At 51.1% G+C, this 19,760-nt stretch overlaps 1 protein-coding gene across 6 annotated transcripts in view; it reads left to right on the top strand.

Annotated features, from left to right (window-relative positions):
* Window positions 1–19,760, top strand: part of NUMA1 (nuclear mitotic apparatus protein 1) — a 66,583-nt gene that overhangs the window by 20,424 nt on the left and 26,399 nt on the right. For 4 of the 6 annotated variants that reach the window (XM_077341122.1, XM_077341121.1, XM_077341117.1 and 1 more), the window contains 8 exons: window positions 4,365–4,436; window positions 13,144–13,229; window positions 15,346–15,425; window positions 15,694–15,776; window positions 16,125–16,205; window positions 17,428–17,512; window positions 17,808–17,925; window positions 19,377–19,534. In XM_077341122.1, coding sequence (XP_077197237.1) covers window positions 4,395–4,436; window positions 13,144–13,229; window positions 15,346–15,425; window positions 15,694–15,776; window positions 16,125–16,205; window positions 17,428–17,512; window positions 17,808–17,925; window positions 19,377–19,534 — 733 coding nt within the window. In that variant the 5' untranslated portion in view covers window positions 4,365–4,394. Of the gene's footprint in view, window positions 1–4,363; window positions 4,437–13,143; window positions 13,230–15,345; window positions 15,426–15,693; window positions 15,777–16,119; window positions 16,206–17,427; window positions 17,513–17,807; window positions 17,926–19,376; window positions 19,535–19,760 lie in introns of those variants that run through there. The other 2 variants (XM_077341119.1, XM_077341123.1) reach the window with 2 other exon arrangements.

Below are 19,760 nucleotides of genomic sequence, written 5' to 3'. Positions count from 1 at the left end.
TTCTTTGTTTCCTTTATGAATGGTGGGTGACCTGTGGCACTTTTTATAACACTGGTTTATGTACAGATGATGATTGATTGATTGATTGATTGTTTTCCCGCCACTCCCTGTAGGCTCGTGGTGGGTCACAGCAGTCCAATCCCCATTAAAATACCCATTAAAAGACTTTAAAACAATCCCAACATGGCGGAAGCTCTCATTATTCCCACCCCTGCTATCAGAGCGGCAGGGAGGAGGGGGGGGGATCTAACCTACTAGGTCCGGGGGGGGGGGGGGAATGCTGGCTCTCATTCGCTGGCCTCGGCCTCAACCAAAAACCTGGCGGAAGAGCTCCGTTTTGCAGGCCCTGCGGAACGTTGAAAGATCCCACAGGGCCCGCAGCTCTCCCGGGAGCTCATTCCACCAGGTAGGGGCCAGGACCGAAAAGGCCCTGGCCCTAGTCGAGGCCAGGAGCGCTTCTCTAGGGCCGGGAACGACTAGGGGATTCTCCCTGCAGAGCGTAGAGCCCTGTGGGGGGCATAGGGCAACAGACGGTCCCTCAGGTATGTGGGTCCCAACTCGCCTTGAACTGGATTCGGGCAGCAATTGGCAACCAGTGCAGCTGTCTCAGCAGCTGCTGGATGTGGGCCCTCCAAGGTGTGCCGGTGAGGACCCGAGCAGCCGCGTTTTGCACCAGCTGAAGTGTCCGGGTCAGGCACAAGGGCAGGCCGGCGCAGAGCGAGTTACAGAAATCTATTCTGGAGGTGACTGTCGCATGGATCACTAGCCAAGTGGTCAGGGGACAGGTAGGGCGCTAGTAGCCGGGCCTGGTGGAGATAGAAAAACGCCTGGCCCGCTATTCTCTTGACCTGAGCCTCCATGGTCAGGGAGGCATCAATGGTCACCCCCAGATTCCTGGCCTGGGGCGCGATGGTAAGTTGCATCCCTCCCAGGGCGGGTAAGTGCGCTGTCTGGTCCTGCCCCCTTCCCCCCAGCCACAGGACCTCAGGCGACTCTGCTCGAACCATTCGGTCACTGCTTCCAAACATCTGGCAAATGGTTCCGGGGGGGGGGGGAGTCCAGGCCGGCCTTCCATGAGGAGATAGAGCTGGGTGTCATCAGCATACTGGTGGCAGCCCAGCCCAAAGCTCCGTACCAGCTGGGCCAGAGGGCACATAAGAACCTTAGATCATAAGAATAATTTATTTAATCCGTGTATACTCCACCCTTTTCCCCAGTGGGGCCCACCAGTACCTGACATCCTTTTCACCTCCATTCTATCCTCACAACAACCCTGTGAGGTAGGCTAGGCTGACTGGCCCAAAGTCACCCAGCAGGCTTCCATGGCTCAAATGGGGATTAGAACCGGCCTGTTCCAGAAATGCTTATCTACCACCCTGGCTCTCCGTTGGAGTGGTTAGAGCCCCTATTTGTTGTTTGTTTGTTTGGGTTTTTATGCCGCCCTTCCCTACGGCTCTGGGCGGTTTACATAGACTGTTGTATAAAATGACAGAGAACACTATAACAATCTGTCAGGTAACAATCATAACATAACATAGCATGTTCAGAGGTGGGTTAGAGGCATCCTGGATTGGGGGAGGGGGTGATTAGGGTCAGGGAATCGTTCTTCCCCCCAGTCCTAATACCCTCATCATGTTCAGGTAGCAAGTTGTACATCAGATTTTGTGATACTTAAGTGACCTCCCCCATGTTGGAAGAATGGCTTTTCTGGTGATTCTCAGAAAAAATTAGTGGGTTTTTTACACAGAAAAGGGGGTTCATCTGTCTCAAGCGTCACTCAGCGTTCTGTGCCTCCCGGAAATGGATGCAGTTGCTTAGTCCATGTTGCACTCCATTTTTGAGAGGGGACATCCTTTCCTTTTAAGGACAGACACAAAGTAATCCTTTTGTACTTACCTGAGGAGTGTTCAGACAGGAAACCTTCCCTTGCCTGGGGGGATACTTATCTCACCCCTCTGCTGATAAACAGGGAACCTCCAAGCTCCCTATTAGATACAGCCAGGTGGGCCCTGCAAGGATTTGTGGAAGGAGGGAGGGGGTAATCTCCAGTTCTGTAAACTCCCCTGGGTGGTGGGGAGGGGGCTTCAGCGGCCTAATCCCCCCTCCCCCCGCCCATCCTTTTTCTTTTATTGAATTCTCAGTGGCTTCCAACCTTCTCTGTGCATTTGGTGTGCATGGCCCTCAAGCCTCATCGTGCTGTTTTCTTAATCTTTTCATTTGGGGGGGGTATGCTGGGGAACCCACCCAAATCTTGAGGAACTCCAGCCTCATTAGAGCTGCTGCTTTTGTGTATTTCGCTCCTGTTGGTTCATTTAGACTCTGCCTTTGTCTCTGAGACTTATGGTGGATTACAATTTTAAAATAATGTGCTCAGAACAGGCTAGTTCATAGAGGCAACTGTGCAGTGAAGTGGGAGAACAATGCTCTAACGCACCATAGGTACAGACAGTAAAGCAGGATTACAAGAAAAATGCAACGGGAACAGTATATGACGTGCAATAAGCAGTGTAATATGTGCCCAGGGAAATGCCACTTCGGGGTCAGGAAGCAAATTTACTCCAGGTCAGACTGACCAGAGATTCTGGCTTTTGGGGGGGGGGGCATCACCTGGGCCTGGAATTGAGGTCACTGTGGGAGGGCAGGTAGTTGTGAATTTCTTGCATTCTGCAGGGGGGAGGACTAGATGACACTGGAAGTCCCTTCCAAATCAATGATTCTAATGCAGCTGCACTACAGAGAGCAATGCAGGATATATGCAGTGTGCAATGAAAGCTGCCTTACATATCACAGACATAAACCTCATTCCCTTGATAAGTCCTGAGAATTTTTATTTTAAGTGTTTTGTGAAATGACAGGAAAGAGAGAGCATTCCTGATCGCATCAGGCAGGGCGTTCCAAAAAGCAGGGGCTACAACAGAGAGGGGTAGAGCGAAGGCTGCTGTCAGACTTGGGGGAAGGGACTGTGGCTCAGGGAAGGGACATTTCCTTGGTGTATAGAAGGTCCCTGGTTCAACCCCCAGCATCAGAGCCTCTAGTTGGCCCGCAGAAGGTCCCTGGTTCAGTCTCCAGCTAGAAGGGATCAGGCAGGAGGTGGTGGGGAGGCCTTGATTCTCAGCCATGTGTTCTGCTTGCAGTCCCCGCTGGCACAAGCCTTGGCACTCTCCTCCTGGCAAACAAGTGTGGTGACTGATTCCGGGGGGCAGTCGTGTTGGTCTGAAGCCACAGAACAAATTGTGAGTCCAGGGGCACCTCGAAGACAAATTTTTATTCAAGGGATGAGCTTCCGTGAGCAGTGTGGTGCAGTGGTTAAGAGGGACACCACTAATCTGGAGAGCCAGGTTTGATCCCCCATTCCTCCACATGCAGCCAACTGGGTGACCTTGGGCTATTTACAATTCTCTCAAAGCTCTCAGCTACCACAGAGGGAGGAAAGGTGATTGTGAGCTGTTTTGAGACTCCCTCAGGTAGTGAAAAGCACGGAATAAAAAGCAGCTCTTCCTCGGTATCTGAAGAGGTATGGATGCACACAAAAGTGTATGCCTTGAATAACACTTTATTGGTCTTAAAGATGCCCCTGGACTCAAGCCTCGTTCAAGTGGAGTGACAGAGACACCACTCCATATTTGCACCTGTAGAATGGGTCCAGCAACTGCTTACTTTTCACAGTCAAAGGGAAGAAAAGTCAGTACAGTTCTAAATTGTGCAGCAGAAAGGGCCGGTGGGCTGTTGGATGCAGAAGTCTGGACTATGGTCGTGAGTAATAGAAAGCTCCTGCTTTGGTTTTTGTTTTCATAGAATCACAGAATCATAGAGTTGGAAGGGGCCATACAGGCCATCTAGTCCAACCCCCTGCTCAACGCAGGATCAGCCCTAACCATCCTAAAGTTTTTTTGGAGGGGTCGTGTTTGATATTACATATCTCATTTTAATATGTGTATGAAGGCAGGATTGCATACTCATTGTCTAGCATATCCAAGGTCCTTAGCTCCCTCTGGAACCCAAATAACTGCTGCGTTTTCTGGATCAGTATAAGGTGGTTCTTTCTGTGAATGCCCATGGTAGTGGCTTGGTAGGCCTAAGACCGGCATGGAAACCCACTCCCGGGTGCTCCGTGTTCAATGCAGCCGGGATACAAAACGACATCCCTGGTTGGTTGGCTGTCGCGAAAGCAACTCTTGTGCTTTGTGCTTCGAGTGGCAGCCCGTCTTTTCCATCTGCAGCAGAACTTGGAATGCAAACTCTCCAGAGGACGGAGTCCTTGTATTTCTCTCTTTCTCTCTCTCTGGCTAATGGGGAGGGTGTCATCTTGGGGGTGGACAATCTGTTTATCTCATGGTTTTCAATTTTTCTTTTGACATTTGTAGGTCTGGGAGGTAACCTGGTAAAGCGCCAAGATGTCTGTTCACGACACACGAGCTGCGGCCCTTCTTGCCTGGGTAACGTATCCCCCCGCCTTACTCTCGGTAACCCCAAGAGTGGAGAGGCCTCTTGTCCTTCCCTCCCTGCTCTTTGTGCTGTGTGGTTTAGGCTTTCCCTAGGGGGCTTATTCACGCCTCACCAAATCTGGCTGGATAAGAGCAGGAAAGCTTTCCGATCCCCACTGGCCTTGGCCACCAGAAGCAGGGGGTAGGGCCAAGCTGCTGGCCCTGTGAAAGGGCCGTTCAACCCCAAAGGGGTCCTGGCCCCCGGGCTGAGAACCACTGCTTTCATGGAGCCAGTGGATTGATGTTAAATGAAGAGTTTTTGCGTAGAAGTTAGGAACAATTTCCTGGCAAAGTGGCTCCTCAGTGGAACAGGTTTCCTCTGGAGATATGGGGGCTTTCCTCCTTTAGGAGTTTTGAAGCAGAGGCTGGATGGTCACTTCAGAGCTGTGCCGATCCTGAGAATTTAGTCGGCAAATAGGAAAGTTCAGTGCGGACCGCAATGTAAATCAAAAAAGACCCTGTACTGTTGACACCAGTGTAATAAATTGTGGTAACGAAAGGTCCATTGCTAGAATCTTTTATTCTTCAATCCGTCTGTCCACAGCGGTGTAATTCTCTTTCAATGTAAATTGCAAATTGCCATTAGCTAATTTTCGACCAGTTGTATTTATGTCATAGAATCATAGAATCATAGAATCATAGAGTTGGAAGGGGCCATACAGGCCATCTAGTCCAACCCCCTGCTCAACGCAGGATTAGCCCTAAGCATCCTAAAGCATCCAAGAAAAGTGTGTATCCAACCTTTGCTTGAAGACTTCCAGTGAGGGGGCACTCACCACCTCCTTAGGCAGCCTATTCCACTGCTGAACGACTCTGACTGAGAAAAACTTTTTCCTGATATCTAGCCTATATCGTTGTACTTGAAGTTTAAACCCATTACTGCGTGTCCTTTCCTCTGCAGCCAGCAGAAACAGCATCCTGCCCTCCTCCAAGTGACAACCTTTCAAATACTTAAAGAGGGCTATCATGTCCCCTCTCAACCTCCTTTTCTCCAGGCTGAACATTCCCAAGTCCCTCAACCTATCTTCATAGGGCTTGGTCCCTTGGCCCCAGATCATCTTCGTCGCTCTCCTCTGTACCCTTTCAATTTTATCAATGTCCTTCTTGAAGTGAGGCCTCCAGAACTGCACACAGTACTCCAGGTGTGGTCTGACCAGTGCCGTATACAATGGGACTATGACATCTTGTGATTTTGATGTGATGCCTCTGTTGATACAGCCCAAAATGGCATTTGCCTTTTTTACCGCTGCATCACACTGCCTGCTCATGTTTAGTTTACAATCCACAAGTACCCCAAGGTCTCGTTCACACACAGTGCTACCTAGAAGCGTATCCCCCATCCAGTAGGCATGCTTTTCATTTTTCTGACCCAGATGCAGAACTTTACACTTATCTTTATTAAATTGCATCTTGTTCTCATTTGCCCATTTTTCCATTGTGTTCAGATCTCGTTGAACTCTGTCTCTATCTTCCGGAGTATTTGCCAGTCCTCCCAATTTGGTGTCATCTGCAAACTTGATGAGTAGTCCCTCCACCCCCTCATCTAGATCATTAATAAATATGTTAAAAAGTACCGGGCCGAGCACCGAACCCTGAGGTACCCCGCTACTCACCTCTCTCCAGTCTGATGAAACACCATTGACAACAACTTTTTGAGTGCGGTTCTCTAACCAATTCCCTATCCACCTAACGATCTGAAAATCCAGATTGCAGTCCTTCAACTTATCCATCAGAACATCATGGGGAACCTTGTCAAAAGCTTTACTAAAATCCAAGTAAATGACATCAACCAAATTTCCCCGATCCAGCAAACCTGTTACTTGGTCAAAAAAGGAAACTAGGTTGGTCTGGCAGGACCTGTTGGAGACAAATCCATGCTGACTTCCTTGGATCACCAAATTGTCCTCCAGATGTTTGCAGATCGCTCCCTTTAATATCTGCTCCATTATCTTCCCCACAACAGAGGTCAGACTCACTGGTCTGTAGTTTCCCGGGTCATCCTTCCTCCCTTTTTTGAAGATCGGAATAACGTTTGCTCTTTTCCAGTCCTCCGGGACATCTCCAGTCCTTAAAGAGGTTCCGAAGATGATTGACAAGGGCTGTGCAAGTTCTCTGGAAAGTTCTTTGAGTACTCTCGGGTGCATTTCATCTGGACCAGGGGATTTGAACTCATCCAGTGCAGCTAAATGCCTCTCGACCACCTCTCTATCCATGTTAACCTGCCACCCAGACACTATCCTTTGGCTACAGCCATCTCTAGATGTGCCTAAACACTTAGACCTGTGGGAAAAAACAGATGTAAAATAGGCACTAAGCCTTTCTGCTTTCTCTGCATCTTTCGTTAGAGTTTGTCCATCCGCACCCAACAGCGGGCCTATTGCCTCCTTTACTTTACGTTTGCTCCTCACGTAACTGAAAAATCTTTTCTTGTTACAATGGGCTTCCCTGGCCAATCTTAGCTCACTCTCAGCTTTGGCCTTTCTGATGATTGATCTACAGTGCCTAGTAACCTGTAGGTACTCTTCTTTAGAGCTCTGTCCTTCCCTCCATTTCCTGAACATTTTCCTTTTCTTTCTTAGTTCCTCTTGAAGTTCTCTGTTCATCCAAATAGGCTTCTTAGAGCTCCTGCAGTGTTTTCGTCTTTCTGGAATAGTCATTGATTGAGCATGCAATAGCTCTTGATTGAGTAGCGCCCACCCTTCACATGCTCCCTTCCCTTCCAGCATTCTCGTCCATGGTATGACACTCATCATGTCTCTGAGTTTATTAAAGTTTGCCCTACGAAAATCCAACATCCGCGTCTGGCTACAAGCTTCCTTGGCTCCCCATCTCAAAAGGAATTCTATGAGGACATGGTCACTTCCCCCTAGGGTCCCCACCTCCTTCACCTCATCCACCAACTCTTGCCTGTTGGTCTTGCCTGTTGGTCAATCTTCTTCAGGCCCCGCATCTCTCCAACTGAGGCCAAAAGCTCCAAAGCATCCAGTTTTAGGATGCTTAGGACTGATGAAAGAGCCTCTTGTGGCGCAGAGTGGTAAGGCAGCCATCTGAAAGCTTTGCCCATGAGGCTGGGAGTTCAATCCCAGCAGCCGGCTCAAGGTTGACTCAGCCTTCCATCCTTCCGAGGTCGGTAAAATGAGTACCCAGCTTGCTTGCTGGGGGGTAAATGGTAATGACTGGGGAAGGCACTGGCAAACCACCCCGTATTGAGTCTGCCATGAAAACGCTAGAGGGCGTCACCCCAAGGGTCAGACATGACTCGGTGCTTGCACAGGGGATACCTTTACCTTTACCTTTAGGACTGATGCTTTAGGATGCTTAGGACTGATCCTGCGTTGAGCAGGGGGTTGGACTAGATGGCCTGTATGGCCTCTTCCAACTCTATGATTCGTTTCATTACTTTGGGGTCAGGAAGGAAATTTTCTTCCTGGCCAGATAGGCTCAGAGATCCTGGAGGGTTTTTGCCTTGCTCTACCTTTGCCTTCTCCTAAGGTTAAGGAGTATAATTTGGCCATGGATTTGCATCTGAATACAAAAGCACAGGCTGGCACCTTCCCTCTGGCAGCCTTCTCCCCTGCTGTAAGGTCTTAAATATCACTAAAAGGAGGGCTGGTGCAGGCAATTAAGGAAGTCCCTTGTTTCTTTCTGGTAATTGCTCAGTTCACTCACTGGCTGTGCTGCCCGAGGAAATGACTTGGTGAATCAGAGCAAGCAGAAGACATCAGTGGAAGTTTTCCTAGAAATTCTTTCAGTCTTGCCCCGTAGCCAGGGGCAAGGATATCCAGGGCTGGGTGTTTTCCGTGGGTACAAATTAACTGGTACCAAAGTCTGCACAAGAGGCACACAGGCAGGAGTTCTAAAGGAATTCAAGTTATGAAATTGTTGGTCTTCTGGCTAGTATTGCAGACCTGGTGGTTGTATAAATTTTACAGTTTTAAAACTTATGTAACAACTGTTGTATATTTTAAATTTTTAGTAAGTTGCCCTCTAGAGAAGGTCAGGCTATGAATGTAAAATAAATAATATATATATATTTGTCACTAAAACATGATCTTGGTACTAGAGGCTAAACCAAAAAAGGAACAAAACCGAACCTTAACAGGTAGGAACTCAAAAGTTGAGCTGAACAATAAAAATAATGTAAAACTTGTTAATTATTTATTATGGTGCACAATTAATAAATAATTAATTGTGCACCATTAAATAATTAATTGTGGTTTTTTGGGGGCCCTGGTGGAATTGCTCTATCTTGCAGGCTGTGCAGAACTGGTGAAGGGCCCTGATCTCCAACTGGGGCCAGGGCCAAAAAAGCTGTGGCCCCCATCAAGGCCAGTTTCACTATTTTTGGGATGGGGATCCTGTGCAGATGTTTGTTTATTTTTTGTTACATTTATAAGCCGCCAGAAATTAAATTATGATCTTAATGCTCTTGGGGTAGTATAAGACAGCCCCATATATATACTGATCCAAGACCGTTTAGGCCTTTGAAGGTTATCTGGAGCCAGCGCACCTGGGAGAGCACAGGTGTCATATCGGCCCTCCACTGAGTCCCTGTAAGGACTTGACCTGCTGCATTTTGGACCAGTTGGAGCTTCCAGAGCAGCCTCCAGGGCAGCCCTGTGTAGAGCGAGTTGCAGAAGTCTAATCTAGAGGTGACTGTCGCATGGATCACTTTGGCTAGGTCTGGCTCTGAGAAATAAGGTGCCAGCTGCCTCGCCTGGTGCAGATGGGAGAACATCGAGAAGTGGGCTAAACTGAATAAAATGAAGTTCAATAGGGACAAATGTAAAGATCTGCCTTTAGGTAGGAAAAATCATAGACATCAGTATAGGATGGGGGAGACTTGTCTTGGCAGTAGCATGTGCGAAAAGGATCTAGGAGTCTTAGTAGACCACACATTGAACATGAGTCAGCCTTTATTATTTATTATAATGTTCCCCCCCACACCCCTCCTTTATGTCGGCAAAGAATTGTGCAGAAGCATCACTGTCAGAGGCTGGAGGACCCTCCCTAACGGGGTTGGCCTTGAGTGTAGTGAAGACCCCACCCGGTGAGGGACACCCGGTGGGCCAAATGCAGCTGCTGGGCTGGTGGCAGAGAGGGGAGCTGCCTTGGGGGCATCGCGGTGGCTCCAGGGTGTGCTTTGTCCACTTTGTCCACAGTCTTTCCCCAGAGAGGTGCCCTGCTCCCCGTCCCCTGGCTACTTGGGAAACCCTGGAAAGGCGGGGGGGGGTGGGGCTTCCAGTGCCTGGGAGAGGATGATGAAAGAACAGCCGGCCCATTGTTCTCCGTGGCCAGGAGGGCCTCTGCAGAATCACCCGGGAGGCCCGCAAAGAGCCAGCCAGGAGCCAAAGAGATCTATCTCTATTAATCCCCAGGGGCGGGCAGAAACCGTCCAAACTGGTCCCCTCAAGCGCAGCCGTGGCTCCCCAAGAGAGGGATGTGGGCAGGGAAGTTAATCCCCAGAGCCAGTCGTGGGGCCCGTGGGGCAGGATCTCCGTGGGCGGGGCTTCAGTGCCGTGCCCAACTTGCGTCCCTTCGCAGTGAGGAACTGAAGTGCAGCCTGTTATCTCAGCTTGCTTAATCACGGATACAAGTCGCTGGGTGTGGCCTTTCCTTGCCGCAAAATCATGGTTGCGTTTCTCCCAGCAGCCCCAGGGGCAAGGCCTTGATGGCGCTCTTTCTTGAGAGCAGCCAGGAAAGGGGGATTCTCCCGTGCTCCTGGGTGGCCTTTTCCATTCCCAAATGAACACCGGGGGAGGAGAGCACCGTGACTCCCCCAGCTTTGTTCTTTGGGGGACACATCTTGCGGACTTTCTCCGGGTGGGGTGGGGGGGGGGGGCTTTGGATTTGGGCTGGGCGGTGGGAAAAAGGTCTAGATTTTTGCCTTCTAGACTTAAAAGTGCTGCACGTCTTGCCATTGGGGCTGGTGAACATTTGTGCGGGGTCCTCTGAATGCTTCACAGGCGAACTCCCTCCGTGGTCCTTCCTCAGCAACCGGGCCGCCCCTGCGCGTATGCTTTGGTTCCCAATTCTCTGGCTCTGCCCTGGTTGTTCCCCCGAGTGCTTTTAGTTAAGTGAAAACAGACAATGTTTGCTTACAGAATCCTTGGGTTGAAAGGGACCCTATAGGTCATCTAGTCCAACCCCTTGCTCAATGCAGGATCAGCCTAAAGCATCCAGGATAAGTACAATAATACTGGGCTTGGGTAGGAATTAGTGTGTGCTCCCCCCTCGTATTTGTAAAGTGACACCTAAGTATCTCTTAGTGTTGATGTGTACAATAAACCAACCAAATCCATATGTGTGAGAGTTACCCCTAACCTTTGCACACATGAATTTGGTTGGTTTATTGTACATTTGAGAACCAGCTTGGTGTATTTGTGGTTAAAAGCAGCGGCTTCTAATTTGGCAAGCCAGGTTTGATTCACCACTCTTCCTTGACCTGCAGGCAGCTGGGTGACCTTGGGCTTACCACAGCACTGATAGAGCTGTTCTGACCAAGATGTTTTGCCAGTGCTCTCTCCGCCTCGCCTACCTGACAGAGTGTCTGTTGTGGGGAGAGGAAAGGGAAGGCGATTGGAAGCCACTTGGAGACTCCTTTGGGTAGAGAAAAGCAGTGTATAAGAACCAACTCTTCTTCTTCTTCATCAGTAATATCAGGACTCTCAGCCTCACCCACCTCACAAGGCGTCTGTTGTGGGGAGAGGAAAGGGAAGGTGACTGTAAGCTGCTTTGAGACTCCTTCAGGTACAGAAAAGCGGCATCTAAGAACCAGCTCTTCTTCAGTAATCTTGGGGCTCTCTCGGCCTCCCCTCCCTCACAGGGTGTCTGTTGTGGGGAGAAGAAGGGAAGGCGACTGGAAGCCACTTTGAGACTCCTTCGGGGAGGGAAAAATGGCGTATAAGAACCAACTCTTCTCCTCCTCTTCCTCCAAGTGCTTACACATTTTCACCACTGCTTTTTAAATGGCTTTGGGTGCTGTTTTTATTTTGCTGCTTTCTATGTGCATTTTCAGCATTGTTGTGCGGTTATAATATTACAAGAAATCTGGAAAAGATTTCCACGATGAAGCAGCCAGCAAATATTTTACGCAAACAATAGTTGTGTAAATAAACGACAGCATTTGACACGTTGGATCCGGTGAGCTGCTGATGGATCAGGCACAATGAATTTGTTTCTTTGCCGTGGGCAGCATTCTTAAGAAAACAAATGCAGAGTCCTACAGTTATTGTGGAAATCCGTGCTTTGCTGTAACACCTTTTGTGTTGGCTACATTCAGATGTTGGTGCAATTGCCGTTAAGGATAAAAGTGCACAAATCCAGCTTCTGGTCACACTTAAATGGTTACCTGTGATATACAGATGCAGAGCTGTGTATTAACCAATGTTAGTATGCTCCCTGGCTACCTGGATCGTAAATCAGGAAAGCTTGGAGCCTTTGCTATTGGTGAGTGGGGAGCTTTATGCAGCCTAGGTGTCTGGAGTTAAATGCTGCACAAGAAGGAAGATGTAGAAGAACAAGAAGAGGTGGGTTTTACACCCTGCTTTTATATTTTTATATTCATAATCATATTTATTTTCCGCATTTATATACCGCCCTCCCTGAAGTCTCAGGGCGGTTTACATGGAGCTGAGAACTATTCAAAGAACCATACATATAAATAACTATAACATTTTCACTGCCAGAAGGAGTCTCAAAGCAGCTTACTGTGAGGTAGGTGAGGCTGAGAGAGGCCAGACAGGACTGCTTTGTCAGAACAGCTTATAACAGGACTGTGATTAGCTCAAGGTCACCCAACTGGCTGCATGTGGAGGAGTGGGGAATCCGACGTAACGCGCCAGGTTAGAATCTGTTGCTCTTAGCCGCAACATCACGCTGGCTCTCTGTACTGTTTATCCGCATATTTCCTTAACGGTGCTTACGTCTGAATGCATCCTTTATTAATGTTTACTTTATTAACTTCATTCATATCCTGCCTTTCTTACCAGTGGGGACCCAAAGTGACTTCTATTGTTTTCTTCTCTCCACAACCCTGTGAGGCAGGTTAGGCAGAGAGCGGGTGACTGGCCAAGGTCACGGAACAAGCTTCCCTGGCAGTGTTGGGAGGCAAACCAGGGGTTCTGGGAGTGGGGATCAGATTCGTGGCAGGGTAGGGATTTGGACTGAGTCCAGGTCCGAGGCCAAGCCTTTGAGAGCTCATCGGGGGGATTTGCTTCTGGGTCTGGTTTCCTCCTCCTACTTTTGTTTGTGAGCCTGAGAGGGAAAGTGTAACCCAGGCCTCCGAATCGCTTTTCGTTATCATGTGTTGCGATCCTCAACGAATGACTCCTGCTGCCGACTTGTGGCTTGACATGACTCTGGTGGAATCAGGAGCGAATGGTTTCTTTGGTGATGGGTCTTGTGCCAGCTGCGCAGTTCCCTCTGGGCTGCGTAACGCTGAGGCGTGTGTCCGAACGGGATCCTTCCGCCTCCGGGCAAAATGCCATCTTTGAGGCTTGAGGCCCTGCATGTCCCAAGAGGGAATTTCCTCAGACCAGGCCATCCGCACGCTCTGGGTTGGGGAGTGGATGCCTTGTGCCCCCTTGCCAGGACGGTCCGGCATGGATCCTTGTTCTTGTGGGTTCCCACCTGTGACTTGGCTCTTCCTCCTCTGCAGGTGAACAGCTTGAAGCTGGAAGAGGCTCTGAATTCGCTGTCTCCGCTCCAGGACTGTCGAGTCTTCATCAAGATCATCGACAAAATGTAAGAGGCTTGGAACAATTTCCCTGCCCTGTCATGAGTTCAGCTGGGCGTGTTTGTGCAGAGGTTTGCCTTTAGTTCAGGGGACGGAAGATGTTGACATGCAGCCTGTCTCAGGGATAACACGAACTTAACGTGTGCATGAGGAGCCTCTTGTGCCGCAGAGTGGTAGTCCTAAGGGAGTCCTAATGTTGGAAGGGGCCTCCAGGGCCCCTTACGCTAGGGTCCCGTACGCAGGCTGCTTACACTAATCATATGATCTTAGCGCTCTCGGGGAGGGGGACATATAAGAAGATGTGATCCCAGAGATACAGGAGCGAAATACCATTTATGGCTTTGAATGTTTGAATCAAAACCTTGAATGTGGTTCGGTCTCCAATCTGGAGTCGGTGCATCTGGGAGAGCACTGGTATAATATGGGGTCCTGGTTAAGGCCCTGAGCTGCCGTATTCTGGTCCTGTTGGAGTTTCCACTGAGCAGCTTCAAAGGCAGCCCTGCATAGATTATAGAAGTGTAATCTGGAGGTGATGGTTGCAGGGGTCATGGTGGCTAGGTCAAGAGTTGAGAGGTAGGGTGCAAGCTGCCATGCCTGACAAAGGTGGTAAAACGCCTGGTGAGCAACATTTGTGACCTGGGCCTTGATGGATAAGGAAGCATCCAGGGTCCAGGAAAGGATGTGCCAGCGTTTGTCTCTTGTGGCCCTTCCTTGCATACCCAGGGAATTGCTGATTGCCACTGTGGGGTGGTAGATGGATTTCCTCCAGGCCAGGCCAAATTTGGAGATTTTTGGTGGGGGATCACTTGGGCATGAAAATGGGGTCACTGTGGGTGGTCAGGTAGTGGTGAGTGTCCTGCATTGTGCAGGGGTTGGACTAGATGACCCTGGAGGTCCCTTCCAGCTTTATGATTCTATGATGATTTAAAACCCCAGGCTCTTGATGGGGTTTGAGAGTGTTAAATGGATTCTGTCCAAAACCAGGAGTTGCATTACTTTCCCCCTCCCGGCAAGCCAGAGGACCTCTGTTTTAGTTGGATTTAGCTTCAGCTGATTCCACTCGGGTCAGCCCACCATGGCTTCCAGACAGTTGGCCAAAGAATCTGAGGGTGCAGACAGGTGGGTGGCCGCCCATCAACAGAAACAGCCGGGTGGCATCAGCATACTGGTGGCAACCCAGCCTGAAGCCCTGGACCAGGACCGGTGAGAGAATAGCACTCTGCAGGACCCCACAAACTAGGGTTGTGCCTCTGGGAGATTCTCTCCCCTACTACCACCCTTGTCCCCTACCTTGGAGGGAAGACTGCAACCATTTTCAGGCTGTACCGTATTGGCTCGGCATTGGGCTAGTAGTTCTGCTCCCCCTAGTGGCTGATTCGGCATTACACCAGTTTGTGCCTGGCATATCCCCCTGCAGCAGGGGTGGGCAAACTGTGGCCCTCCAGATGTCCATGGACTACAATTCCCATGAGCCCCTGCCAGCATTCACTGTCAGGGGCTCATGGGAACTATAGTCCATGGACATCTGGAGGGCAACAGTTTGCCCACCCCGTTCCTACAGATCTAAATATAGGTTTTTATCCTGAACGTTAACCAGTGTAATATGGAACTGACCACTAGAGGGAACAATACACATGAGGAACAAACCATCCTCTCCCCCTAGGAACAGGAACTTACAAGGAAGTCTTGCTCTGGAAGGCAGAAGAAGAGCTGCAGTGGTGGAAATGACCCTTCCTTAGGGTAGCCAGAAGGCGTCTTGGAGGCAGAGTGTGGGGCTGGAGGGGTGCAGGCTGTACTTGCTGTGGCAATCCTGCAGCTCCTTAGCATTGTCCCCGAAGCAGTTGGCTCTCCTGCTTCCTTAACGTTCAAACCGTTAAATGCTTCCGAGCCCTTCCCTGCCGTTCTGCTCCTCTCTCCCCCCGCATGAGGCGCTTTAGTTGCAGGGGACCTTGCACCATTTGCCGGGCTGTCCTCCGTGTCGCAGGAAACCGGTTGAGCTATAGAAGCGGGCTGCTTTTCAACGCCCCTCTTTCCCATTCGCCTCCGTTTTCTCACTCCCCCGTGGCCAAATGGGCCAGCGAGAGTCTCTGCGTGTGCTGACACGATTGCTCTGTTCTCTTCCAGCCACGGCACAGAAGAAGGACGGGCTGTTCTGCAGCAGAGTCTGCCGGAGCGGGTGGCGTACGTCAGTAGCTTTCTCGAGAGTAAGTGCTCCTTCCTTGCAGCTTTGTGTCCTGCTCACGTACGTTTTCGGAGCGAGCCATCAGGGGATCAGGGGCCCACTTAGGTGCCTGAGCCCCCCTCTCTCCCAGCACGCCTGCTCCTGAAAGACTGGGCGGGGAAGAGGAGAGCATGGCTGTCCACAGTGCTTTGCTCACAGGGACTTCCCCCCCTCCCCCCCAGATTTAAAGCTTTCTCCCACCGTTGACGCTGAACATCCTGTTCTTCCCATCCCCCCCCCCCTTCCCCCAGAGTGCTGCAAGCACCAGTCCACCTCTCACAGCCTGGTCTCGGAGGAGAAGCTTCTAGCGGGAGACGAGCTGGAACTGGCCAAGGTATCAGCACAGCCGGGTGTGCCCAGGGGGGGAGGGTTGCCCCTGGGGATGGCAGAGAGAGGGAAAGGGCTGGTGGGACCCTAGAGTAGCTCATTATCTGGAACAGGCATGCTGGCTGACGGCCCCGGATTCGCCATGGGCCGGGTGCTTGCGGAGTGGAAGCTGAGACAGAAGTGGGGGGCGGCTCCCCCAAAATGTGACAAGGTGCTTCAGACACTGGCTGGTGCCAGGCAGTGGCATCGTGTGCCATGCCTCTGCATTGCTGTGTTTCGCTAAGCCTGCAGCCAATCGCCTTTCCTTCCCTCGTGGCCTGTCATAGTGCCTTGCTCTCTCTCTGCCTCCCCCCAGGTGGTCATGCTGCTGCTTTATCAGGCCTCCATGAGTGAGAAGATTCCCCGGGAGTGGAGCACGGTGGACTACGACATTCAGGTAACACCCCCTTTGGCCTGCAGCTTCTGAGGCCGGCCCGTGAAGTGCTCGGCCTCTCTACTTCCTCTCCTTGCACGGAGCGCTCCGGCTAAGGTGTTCCTCTATGTGCTGGACGCGAGAGACTTGTAAGCCCTCTGTGGGTCCTGGGATGTTGGTCCCTATGGACTGGGCCACTGTTGAAAGCCAAGAGACGGGGCCTGGCTTCGATCACGGCACCCCAGCATTGGGCCCTTGGGTGCCTTTCCTGCTGCCCGCCAAGTGTATTAAGACAGTGGGTGGGGCCAAATGTGGCTTTCCCCAGTTAGACTTCTCATTGGCTGCTGGCCGTTTGATTGGCTGTACGGATTTTTCAAGCGTTGCTTCATCAGCCTTGTCAGTGAGTGCCTGGATGTCAGCTGTGGCAGCCAGGAGAAATTAGGAGATCGTCTCGCTTCTCAAGGACTCCCCTTCCTGGGTATTTTAAGAGGGGCAGATTGTGTGTGTTGACGGTTTAAAAGTTGTTAAACGTTAATGTTGATTTTATTGATGTTAGCTGCCCTGGTTGTTTGGAAGGGCGGGCTACAAATAAAAATTTGTTATTCGTAATATATTACTACTAGATAGACTAGATTTAAAGCCCATTGCCTCTGTAAATACAGCGGCCGGTAGCATCCCCTTTCCTCGCTCCCCGTGTCCCGAAAAGGAACTCTGAGGCTTGGAGAGGCTGCAGCAGGGCTTTTAGGGGCATGGGGAAGTGTGGGAGGGAACCCACCCACCAGCAGCCCTCCTGCCAGCACTCTCCCCTGGAAATGCTTGCCATGGCCTCTCCAAGCCTCAGTGGGCCTTTTCAGGGCAGGGACCTCCCTGGCCAGCCCCATTGACCTCCTCTCCTGGCTGCAGTCAGGGGGAGACTGGTGGCGATTGTGCCTCTCACTGGATTCGTTGGGGGGCTGGGCCAGCTTCTGTTTCTGGTCCACGGGCCAATCAGGATGTGCACAGTGTCCTGATTGGTCCATAGACCAGAAACAGAGGGCGGACCAGCTCCTCTGCTCAAATATTAAGAGCAGCTAAGTGTTGAAGATTGTGCCCACGCTTACTATGCTGCGTCAGGACCCCTAAAGTGCCTGCTGGCTCAGAAAGGCCGGCGCCAAGGCTGGGCATCTCGGGCTGATTCCCTCTCCTGATCCGTCCCTGGCCAGCCTGCCCGCTGAATCGCTCACGCTGCGTCGCCTCCCTCCCTCAGGCAGAGATGGCCAAGTTCCTGAACTTCATGCTCTACAACGAAGAGTGCCTCGGTGAGAATCTGGAGAGCTTTCTTCAAAAGAAAAGTAAGTGCCGGGTGAGCATGTCTGACTGAAGTGCAGGGGGACGCTGCCCAGCCTGCTCCCATGCCCTCCCCGGGAGTAGACCTTGCAGCTGCCTCACCGCAGGTTTGTTGGTACACCGAGGGGCCACAACGCAGGCAGGCCCCCAGATGCATCGGCCGCAGCCGGGTCCCGGGAGGGCAATAGGGATTCACTGTGTTAGTGGCCTGAGTCAGTTCTTCTGGCGGAGCTCGGGGCGGCAGCTGCGCTCCGTGGACTCCTGGGGCTCACTTGGCCCTTGTGTGCTCCCTGTTTCCAGCGCTTCACTCAGCGAGCTTCTCCGGCTCCAGCACCAGCTCAGAGGAGACGACCCCGCAGAAGCAGGAGGTGCACTTCCTGAAGCTGCAAAAGATTGCCTCGTCCTCCAGCCTCAGTAGGTGAGTGGACTGAGGAGCATCCCCGTGTCCTGGGTCAGGGTCCCCCAGCCTTTTGGAGCCAGGGGGCACCTTGAGGAATTTAATGATGCATTGGATGATTGATTTTTATATTTCCCAGCACGGTGGGCACAGAGACATGGCTGCCTTGGAAGGCAGAACCAGCCCCGTCGTAGCTTCCTTTCAACCACACAGCGAGGATCGCCCAAAGTAACATTTAAAAAAATGTGCCCAGCGGATCAAATCTCCAATGGCCAGTCAGTCAGAATCCTTGATGGGGAGAAGCCCCAGCTGGCTCCACCCCCAAGCTAAAAAGATTTCACAGGCTCCAGAAAAGGAGTCAGGGACCCGTCTCCCAAATCTACCCTGAGTGGTGTGTAGCCCCTTCTCACTGCACCCAAACTCCGTGTCAAGGGTAACATTTTCCAGCCATTGGAAGGAACTCTTGGAAGGAGGGGGGTTTGTAATGTGCAAGGAAGGGGACGAGGAGAGAAGAGAAGGGAGAGCTGGAGAAGGGGCAGGGAGTCCAGGGCGGGCTGAGAGCTGCCGCTTTGGGTCCCTGCTTTTGGTGGGTCTGTTGGGCAGCAGATGTATTCTGTTATATAAATTATATAATGTTCCATGTAAATGTATGCTACGTTCCATGTAAACCAGCCAGAGCCGTAAAGAATGGGCAGTATAAAAATCTAAATAAATAAATGGCCTGGGGTTAGGAGCGCTCCAACCTCAGCCCCCAAGCAAATTTTATTTATTGCATTTTTATACCACCTCCCCGCCCGCCCCCCCCATACGTCTCAGGGCAGTTTACCACATAGGTGCATAACATATCCATGCTCCAGTGTGAACTTGTACAATATACTCCAGAACTGTACTCTGTAGAATAGACCCATAGAATCCTAGAGTTGGAAGCCTCCTTAGAGGCCATCTAGTCCAACCCCCAGCTCAATGCGAAATCTTCCTAAAGAATCCTGGATAAACTGCAAACTGCTTCAACCTCATTAAACATTTAACTGTAACCCAACAATCAGCAATGAGCCATTAATGACTTAATCGCTTAATGTAACGTTTGTCCGTAACCCCGCAGGCTGGTTGGGCCAAGGCCTACCCCGAGATGTGCCCAGCGAGCGTGTCGGATAGCAGGATGTTCCGGAGGGCCCCGCAGGTGTTATTCTCCCACTGCTCCCAGCCAAACGCTCTGGGACGGGGCCCCTGATTGCAGGAGTTCTCCTCTTCCACGGAGAGACAGCACAGTACACAATGCCACAAAACCAGTCTCTTCTCAGGGCCCTTGGCCACTAAGATTTCGCTCTTCTTGGCAGGCTCTGCACTTTTTAAAGGGAGTTTGTCAAATCTGAAGCGTCCCTCTATGTTTTAAAAAATTGCTCACGACAGCAAACACTGCTTGAACTTGAGAGCGGCTGTCCACCGAATGTGTGGCCGACGTTCCTTCGCAGGTACCTGCCGGGCTCCTCTGCCTCTCCCATGGGTGACATCATGCAGACGCCCCAGTTTCAGATGAGGAGGCTGAAGAAGCAGCTGGAGGCCGAAAGGGAGAACCGGGATGACCTGGAGCGCGAGGTGGCCGAGAACCGCAAGCTCATTGATGAGAAAGGTGAGTCGGCTGTTCCCCGAGCGTCTCTGTCCGCAGGCATAGAATTGATTTTAATAGTTACCAATCTTGAGGTTTTTTTACAGGGATGTTTTGTACTGTACAGTGGGTTGGGGGCTGATGTACTCGCGTACAGAGGGGAAGATGGCTCTTGCAAGTGAGCCAAGCCACATGCTGATGTCTGCCATACAATCTCTGATCATCGAATCCTAGAGTGGGAAGGGACCTC

The sequence above is a fragment of the Paroedura picta genome, chromosome 6 (assembly GCF_049243985.1).
Source record: "Paroedura picta isolate Pp20150507F chromosome 6, Ppicta_v3.0, whole genome shotgun sequence".
NCBI lineage: Eukaryota > Metazoa > Chordata > Lepidosauria > Squamata > Gekkonidae > Paroedura > Paroedura picta.
The sequence above is the reverse complement of the archived record's forward strand: the minus strand, read 5'-3'. Positions and strand labels throughout refer to the sequence as shown.